Below are 9,847 nucleotides of genomic sequence, written 5' to 3'. Positions count from 1 at the left end.
AGAAAAAAAAAAAAAAAAAAAGCAAACAGCTGGGGCCATGAGTGAAGAGTCCCCACTGCATGTGTTAGGGTGGAGCACCAAAGGAAATTTTAAAAGGGGATTCTCAAAAAGAACTGGGAATTCTAGGGTAGGGGCCCTAGTTTGAAGATCAAAGGACTTAAAAAATGTTTTTGCTCCCACCATCCCTTGAATGAAGGGTTATACTTTCCAAAGGAGTAACAGCTTTGATTATATAACTGACTGCTTCTACCCTTCTTGTCATAAGCTTTCACTATGGAAACTATCTCCCCCTCTACTTATCATTTTTTCTTACTCAACAGAGCAAACTGTCTTGCAAGCCTTCTTGCTTGGTTCAGTCTTCTGTAATTCAGGTATAAACAAGAAATAGGCAGACTATGTATTTTCCTTATCTATCATACAGAATCCTTATAATATAGGGTGCTGGACATGGGATGGCACACAAAGACTTGGACATATGACTGCTAAAAAACTGGAATAACTTAAGGCAATAAAACAGCTGGTGTACAGACCATGGAATGTCCAGGGAAAGACCACTAAGGAGGTGAACATTGGAAGCTGCCTTTGCTGGCCTTTCTGATAATGATTTTAGCCATCCAGTAAAGAATGGGTACAGCAATGGGGATAAGGATAAGAAGATGGGTTGGGAGGATTACATTTAAAAAAGTATTAATAATGAATAGGGACTCATTCATAAAACCTTCATGAAATGTTTCTTTTCTGATGCAGGCTTCTGCAGGGGCTAGCCTGTCTCCATGATGTAGGCAAGGGAAAATGTGACAGTCACTCTAGCCTCTGTCCACTCTCTCTGTTGCTCCAGACTCCAAAGGCCATGGCCATGAGGGTTTCTGATATTGGTGACAACAATGGTTTCTAGACCATCGGAGGAAATGATTCTAAGCTAAAAGTTCATGTTAAATGCTTAGTAGTAAGCTATAAAATATGCCCCTGGTCAGCTGCGAGAAAAACAGGAAGGTTTGGGGAGTCACCAAAACAAGGGAACCTAGGAGGTAGCGGCAATGAAAGGGAGGAGTCAGTTCTGCAGATTTGATGTGTCACAGAAGTGACTGCATTCTTAGTGGCAGCAAGGAGACGTACAGGCTGATTCCCAAGGACCAAAGTAGATCTGGGGATGTGGTTGCAGTTTGGAGATAATAAAGTCCTCTTGAGGACAGGGCAGTCTGTGTCAGGAATGAGCTGGACTCCAGGGGCTAGATCTGGATTTCCTAGTCTATGGAATGTTACTAGAGTCTTCACCTAAATGCGCAGCACTGACTTTCATGCCTGCATAGTACCTGAATCTCTGACATGTACCAAGGTGTGATTTCCCACATTCATGATAGAAATGTTTATCCTGGACGTATTTAATACCAAGGATGATAGCCTGTGAACTAAGGTGGTTGATGACTCAGGCTGAGGAGATGTGAGGCAGAGAAGGGAAGGCTCTGGTCTGAGGGTCAGAGGTCCAGACCTCGGAGCCCTGAGGTCTCCACCATGCTGGGAATGAAGGAAGGAGCCCCTCTTATGACCACCAGAGGCTGTCACTGCAGCTCATCCTGAGGAGACTGCTCCAAGGTGGAATCCTCAGAGGCTTTAAGTTCAAGGTGGCTCAGGATTTTTGTGTAGTGACTAATCTTTCCCTCCACCTCATGCCAACAAGAAGCCTCTAAATTGAGCTTCCAGTTAAGTACTGGGTATACCCTGGCACGGGGGCTGGGGAGGCAGTGGGTGAAGCAATGATGGCATGTGTTAGCTTTGGGAGATAATCACAGCTTCTGGACACTGCACGTTAGAAGAACCCACAAAAACTGCCCAGATTCAAAGACTCATAAGTTGTAAAGGCCCTCAGAGTTGTCTCATCTAACCTCTCAGCCAGGGAAATGTTCCTCTACAGCAAGGAGGCTGACTCACCACCCAGCTTCACGTTCCATGTCATGTGGAAGCCATTGGTCATCAGGTAAAAGCTTTTCAGATCCTCAGGCAGCCCACAGTTATTTCTCTAGAACCACAAACAAGCAGACTGTTAGGTCAGGGCTGGGAAGGAGGGCGCATGGCTGTGCCTCAAAGCATCTGGGGATGCTATTTACTGTGTTTCAGATCCCCAAAATAGAAAAACTCTGAATAATTACCTATAAAACTCTATTGGAGAGTTCACGGCAACAAAGCAGCCTCCTCCACTCACCTCGTTTCACTGACACACTGAATCTACAGCTACAAATTGAACAACAATCCCTCTGAAAGAAATCCAGAAACTAGCTGAGCGACTCCTACACATCGAGTGAACAAGAAGACACACTGAAATGGGTATGAGAGGCTGATCACAACCTTGCTATAAAACCCACTCCTGGCAGGGCGACACGCAACGAGGAGGGAACTCACAACTCCTGGATTCTCCCTGAGGAGCAAAGGGCTTGGCCCCTACATCTAGCACCCCAACTTTTAAGACTTCCACCTGAGAGATGGGCCCCCATAACATCTAGCTCTGAAAGCCAGTGGGGTTTGGGTCCAAGAGACCCATAAGGCTGTAGTGAACTAAGAGATAGTTCTTAATGGGCTCTCATGGACTTACCATGGATATACCCCCAGGGCCCAGTACAGAGGCAGCAGACTAAAATGCCCAGTCTTTTCATTAAAGAAGCCTATTTGCTTATCTTAAAAGCTTTGGCCTGAGGGGGCAGGCTTTTAATTTAGTACACATCTAGGTGCCAACTGTAATCCTCTCCAGAGACCAGGGAAGCTAGTGGGCACCATCCCATCTTCATGCTCTCCTTCTGCCTCACTAGCAGGTATCTCCTGGAAAGGAGCTTATACACACATCTGGCACCCCAGCTTTTGCAGCTACTGCCCAGGGGACATACCTCTTGATTGCCTGGCTCTGCTGGCCAACAAGGCTTATGTTCCTGGGTCCCATAGGACTCTAATAAACAGAGTAACAGATCTTAAGCTATGCCACCAGGGCACAGGGCAGAGGCAGGAGACTGAAGTGCCCAGTCTGTAAGTGAAAGAGGCCTATTTATAGATCTTAACTGCAGCCTGAGGGTCAGGCTTATAATTTACCAACGTCTAGGGGCCAACTGCAATCCTCTCCAGAGACTGGGGAGGCCAGTGGGTGCCATCTCTGCACTCTCCCTTTGCCCTGCCCTGGGTCACCAGTGTTTCTATGAATGGAGGTTGTACAAACATCTGGTGCTCCAGCTTTTGTGGCTGCTGCTCAGAGGACACATCCCTTGATATCTGGCTCTGGTGAGCAGCACGGCTTGTGTTCATGGGCTCAATTGCATGGTAGCAAACAAAGAAATAGTTCTTAAATTGCTATCCCCCTAGGGCTCAGTGCAGAGGGAGCAGACAGAATGCCCATCTCTCAGTCTTCCCCTGAAAGAGGTATACGGGTGTACTTTAAAAGTTACTGCCTGAGTGTCCAGCCTCCAATCAGCCTGCATCTAGGTGCTGAGATCCTTCTCTTTGGGACACTGACAGGTCTTGGTATACCCACAACTACTGGGAGCCACTAAGAACAAAGTAGGCTGGACATTGACAAAGGTTTGAGAGACAACCAAGAGCCACGGCAGGGTTGAATAATAAGGTTCATCTCTTACATGAGGCCACTCCTTCAAGACTGGCTATTGTATCTAATGCATAGAAACCAACATAGAGAGTCAAGAAAAATGAAGAAAGAGAGGAATATATTCCAAGTGAAAGAATTAGATAAAACCCCAGGAAAAGACCTTAATGAAATTAAGATAAATAATTTTTACCTGATAAAGAGCTCAAATAATGTCATAAAGATACTCACAGAGGTCAGGGAAACAATACATGAACAAAGTGAGAATTTCAACAAAAAGAAATTTAAGAAAGTACTAAACAGAAATCACAGAGGTGAAGGATACAATAACTGAGCTGAAAAATTCAATAAAGGGGTTCAACAGCAGACTAGATGACGTGAAAGAATCAGGGAACTAGAAGCAGTGTATTGGAGTTCATTCAATCAGACCAGCTAAAAGAAAAAAGAATAAGAAAGAGTGAATAGAGTTTAAAGGACTTATGGGACAACATCAAGCAGATCAATATTCACATTTATAGGGGTGTCAGAAGAAGAGAGAGAGAAAGGGGCAGAAAGCTTATTTGAAGAAATAATGGATGAAAACTTCCCTAACCTGGGGAAAGAAACAGACTACCTGGAAATAAATCCAGGAATCCCAGAGTTCCAAAAAAAGAAGAATCCAAAGAGACATTATAATTGAATTGTCAAAAGTTAAAGGAGAAAATCTTAAAAGGAGCAAGAGAAAAACAACTTGTTATGTACAAGGGAACCCCCATAAGACTATCAGCAAATTTTTAGGTAGAAACTTGGCAGGCTAGAAGAGGGTGGTACAATATATTCAATGTGCTGAAAGAAAAAAAAAACAACCTGCCAACCAGGAATTCTCTACCTGGAAAAGCTGTCCTTCAGAATTTAAGGAGAAATAAAATTTTCCAGATAAGCAAAAGTTGAAGGAGCTCATCACCACTAGACCAGCCTTACAACAAATGTTAAAGGGAGTTCCTTAAGGTGAAACAAAAGGGTGCTAATTGGTAACAGGAAAAAATATGAAAATATAAATCTCACTGGCAAAAGTAAATGTATAATTAAATTCAGAATAATCTAATGTTGTCATGGTGGTGGGTCAATCACTTATAGATATAGCATGAAGATTAAAAGACAGAGTAAAGTAACTATAGTAAAAGTAGTAAAATACACTATATTTTAGTAGTAAAAAAAACTATAACTACCATAATGTGTTAATGGATATACAAGATAAAAAAATGTAAATTGTGACACCTTTTAAAATGTGTGGTGGGAAGAGTAAAAATGTAAAGCTTTAAAATGCATTTAAACAAGCTGTTATCAGCTTAAAATAGACTGTTACATTTAAATATAATCCTCATGGTGATCACAGAGCAAAAACCCATAACAGACACAGAAAAGATAAAGAAAAAGGAGTCTAAGCATAGCATTACCAAAAATCATCAAATCACAAAGGAAGCAAGAGAAGAAGAAAGAAATAGAAGAATTACAAAATAGCTAGAAATCAATGAACAAAATGGCAGTAAGTCCATACCTATCAACAATAACCTTAAATGTAAATGAACTAAATTTTCCAATCAAAAAACAAAGAGTGACTGAATGGATAAGAAAGGACTTATCTAAGGCCAAACTATGTTGTCTACAAGAGATTCACTTCAGATGTAATAACACATAGACTAAAAGTGAAGGGATGGAAAGATATTCCATGTAAATGGAACCAAAGAAAGCTGGGAAAGTTATACAAGACAAAATAGACTTTAAGACAAGACTCTAACAAGAGACAAAGAAGGGCATTATATAATGATAAAGGGGTTAATCCAACAAGATGATATAATATTTATAAATATTTATGTATCCAACACAGATGCACCTAAATATATAAAACAAATATTAGTAGACGTAAAGGGAGAAAAAGACAGCAATACAATGAAGCAATGGACTTAAGTGACATGTTAGACCAGATGGACTTAACAGACATTTACAGAACACTCCACCGAAAATCAGCAGAATACACACTCTGCTCAGGTATACATGGAATATTCTCCAGAATAGATCATATGTTAGGCCACAAAATAACTATTAACAAAATTATGAAAACTGAAATCATATCAAGCATCTTTTCTGTGCACAATGGTATGAAACTAGAATCAGTTATAGTAAAGAAACAAGAAAATTCACAAATATGTGGAGAGTAAACAACATGCTACTGAGCAACCAATGGGTCAAAGAAGAACTCAAAAGAGAAATGAAAAAATATCTTGAGACAAATAAAAAATAGAAATACAATATACCAAAACTTACAGAATGCTGCAAAAGCAGTTCTGGAGGGGAATTCATAGCAATAAGTGCCTGTATCAGGAAATAGGCAAGTTCTCAAGTAAACAACCTAACTTTACACTTCAATGAACAGAGAAAAAAGAACAAACTAGGACCAAAATTAGTACAAGGAGGGCAATAACAAAGATCAGAGCAGAGATAAATGAAATAGAGGCTAAAAAGATAATAGAAAAGATCAATGAAACTAAGAGCTGATATTTAAAAAAATATATAAACAGAGAAACCTTTAGCAAGGCTCACCAAGAAAAAAAGAACTGAAAAAAATTAGACATCAAAGAGGAGACATTACAACTGATACCACAGAAAGACAAAGGATCGTGAGATTATGATGAACATCATACACCAACAAACTGGACAATCTAGAAGAAATAAATGAATTCCAAGGAATATACAACCTGTCATGGCTGAATCATGAAGAAATAGAAAATCTGAACAGACCAATTACTAGTAAGGAGATTGAATCAGTTATCAAAACCTCCCAAAAAACAAAATTATAGAAACAGACAGCTTCCTTGGTGAAGTCTACCAAATACTAAAGAAGAAATAACACTAAACACCTTTTCAACCTAGTCTGAAACACAGAAAAAAGGAACTCTCCCAAGCTCCTTTTATGAGGCCAGCATTACCCTGGTATAATCAGACAAGTACACTCCAAGAAAAGAAAATTACAGGCTAATACCCTTGATGAACATAGATACAAAAATTCTCAACAAAATATTACCAAACTGAATTCAACAACACATTAAAAGGATCATATACCATGTGGAAGTTATTCCAGGGATGAATGGATGGTTCAACATCTGCAAATAAATCAATATGATACACCCGTAACAAAATGAAGGATAAAAATCATATGATCATCTCAATACATGCAGAAAAAGCATTTCACAAAATTCAAAATCCATTCATGATTAAAAAAACCTCTCAACAAGTAGGTATAGAGGGAACATAACTCAACATGATAAAGGCCATATAATTAGCCCACGGGTAACATCATATTGAAGGGTTAAAAGCTGAAAGCGGTTCCTCAAAGATGAGGAAGATAAGGATGCCCACTCTTGCTAATTTTATTCAACACAGTACTGCAAGTCTTAAGCAGAGCAATTAGGCAATAAAGAGAAATAAAAGGTATCCAAATCGGAAAAGAAGTAAAATGATCACTATTTGCAGATGACACGGTATTACATAGAGAAAATCCTAAAGACTCCGCCAAAAAACTTTTAGAACTAATAAACGAATTCAGTAAAGTTGCAGGATACAAAATCAATATAAAAAAATCTATTGCTGGGGCTTCCCTTGCGGCGCAGCGGTTGAGAGTCCACCTGCCGATGCAGGGGACACGGGTTCGTGCCCCGGTCCGGGAGGATCCCACATGACGCGGAGTGGCTGGGCACGTGAGCCCTGGCCGCTGAGACCGCGCGTCTGGAGCCTGTGCTCAGTAAGAGGAGAGGCCACAACAGTGAGAGGCCCGCGTACCGCAAAAAAAAAAAAAAATCTATTGCTTTTCTAAGAATAACCAACTATCAGAAAGAGAAATTAAGAAAATGATCCCATTTACAATTGCATCAAAAAGAATAAAATACCTAGGAATAAGTTTCACCAAGGAGGTGAAAACTATAAGATATTGATGGAAAAAAAATGAAGAAAATACAAATAAATGGAAAGATATTCCATGTTCATGTTTTGGAAGAATTAATATTGTTACGTCCATACTACCCAAAGCAAACTACAGATTCAATACAATCCCTATCAAATTTCCAATGGCATTTTTCTCAGAAATAGAACAATCATAAAATTTGTAGGGAACCATAAAAGACCTCAAATAGCCAAAACAATCTTGAGAAAGAACAAAGCTGGGGGAATCACTCTCCTTGATTTCAAACTGGAGTAGGAAGGGAGAGTAATCAAAACAGTATATTGGCATGAAAACAGACACACAGATCAACAGAACAGAACAGAGACCCAGAAATAAACCCACACATGCATGGTCAATTAATTTATGACAAAGGAGTCAAAAATACACAATGGGGAAAGAACAGTCTCTTCAATAAATGGTGTTGGGAAAACTGGACAACCACATGCCAAAGAATGAAACTGGACCACTATCTTACACCATATACAAAAATCAACTCAAAATCGAGTAAAGACTTGAATGTTAGACTTGAAATCATAAAATTTCTAGAAGAAAACATAGGGACAAGCTCCTTGACATTGGTCTTGACAATAATGTTTTGGATTTGACACCAAAAACAAAGGCAACAAAAGCAAAAGTAAACAAGTGGGACTATATCAAACTAAAAAGCTTCTGCATAGCAAAGTAAACCATCAACAAAATGAAAAGAGAACCTAGATAACAGGAAAAAATATTCATTTTTTCACTGAATGTGAATTTTCACTGAATGTGAAAATTCGCTGATAAGAGGTTAATATCCAAAATATATAAAGAACTCATACAACTCAATAGGAAAAAATGAAACAAGCTGATTAAAAAATGGACAGATTTTTCCAAAGAAGTCATACAAATGGCCAATTGTATGAAATTGGTAAATGTAAAGATGCTCAACATCATTAATCATCAGGGAAATACAAATCAAAACCACAGTGAGATATCACTGCACACCTGTTAGAACGGCTATTATCAAAAGAGACAACAAATTAACAAGTGTTGGTGAGGATGTGGGGAAAAGGGTGCATTCGCTAGTGGAATGTAAATTCGTGCAACCACTATGGAAAACAGTATGGAGGTTCCTGAAAAATTAAAAATATAACTACTATATGATCCAGCAATTCCACTCCTAGGTATTTATATGAAGGAAATAAAATCACTATCTTGAAAAGATATCTGTACCACTATGTTCACTGCAGCATTATTTACAATAGCCTAGATGTGGAAACAAGCTAAGTGTCCATCGATGGATGAATGGATAAAATATGGTGTGTGTGTGTGTGTGTGTATACACACACACACACACACCAGAATATTATTCATCCATAAAAAAGGAAATCCTGCCATTTGTGGCAACATGTATGAACCTTGAGGGCATTATGCTAAGTGAAGTAAGTCAGAGAAAGACAAATACTATATAACCTCACTAATATGTGGCATCTAAAAGAAAACTGAACTCATAACTACAGAGACTAGATTGGTGGTTGCCAGAGGTCGGGGGGGGGGTGCGGGTGAGCGAAATGAGTGAAGGTGGTCAAAAGGTACACACTTGCAGTTATAAGATAAACTAGTCTTGGGGATGTGATGTACAACAAGGTGATGACAGTTTACAATACTGTACTGTATATTTCAATGTTGCTAAGAGAGTAAATCTTTAAAGTTATTCATCACAAGAAAAAAAAACTGTAACTCTTGAGATGGGTGTTAATTACACCTGTCATTTCACAACATATATGTGTGTGTATATATATATGTACACACACATATATATCAAATCGTTATTTTGTAGACATAAAACTAATAAAATGTTATATGTCAATTATATTGCAATAAAAATTAAACAACAAAAAAATGCTATTAGAGAGACAGAGCAGAGCCACCAGTTTGACCTCTTTTTTGCCTCACCTGATAAGGCAGTAGGTGTGTGTTCTGCTGTGGTAATGCCTCTCTGGAGAGTTAGCTGGAGAAAGGGGATCAAGGGAAGAAGAGGAGGAGACCTAGAGGAACGTGGTGTGAGAGGAGATCCTACACAAAATTTTGATGATGCTGGAGCAAAGCAATCACTTCTATAAATTTCAGACCCATGCTCATAAATTATTTCCTGAAACGAATTATTGGCTCAATGAGAACATATTAAAGGTAAAAAGTAAATACTTCTAGAGCATTTAATGCAATGAACCTAACAGTTCTGAAAGTTCTTAGAAAGTAAAGAAGCACAATAGGATATAAAAAAATATTTCATATGAACAACAAATCACCCA

The 9,847-nt window shown here is 39.0% G+C and overlaps 1 protein-coding gene across 1 annotated transcript in view; it reads right to left on the bottom strand.

Moving 5' to 3' along the window:
- The window catches only part of TPGS2 (tubulin polyglutamylase complex subunit 2), a 56,323-nt gene that overhangs the window by 13,850 nt on the left and 32,626 nt on the right, over nt 1-9,847 (bottom strand). The window contains exon 3 of the mRNA XM_024764156.1: nt 1,930-2,017. Within this exon, the coding sequence (XP_024619924.1) occupies nt 1,930-2,017 (88 nt within the window). The remainder of the gene's footprint in view (nt 1-1,929; nt 2,018-9,847) is intronic.

The sequence above is a fragment of the Neophocaena asiaeorientalis genome, unplaced genomic scaffold, assembly GCF_003031525.2.
Source record: "Neophocaena asiaeorientalis asiaeorientalis breed wild unplaced genomic scaffold, Neophocaena_asiaeorientalis_V1.1 scaffold670, whole genome shotgun sequence".
In the NCBI taxonomy this organism is placed as follows: domain Eukaryota; kingdom Metazoa; phylum Chordata; class Mammalia; order Artiodactyla; family Phocoenidae; genus Neophocaena; species Neophocaena asiaeorientalis.
The sequence above is the reverse complement of the archived record's forward strand: the minus strand, read 5'-3'. Positions and strand labels throughout refer to the sequence as shown.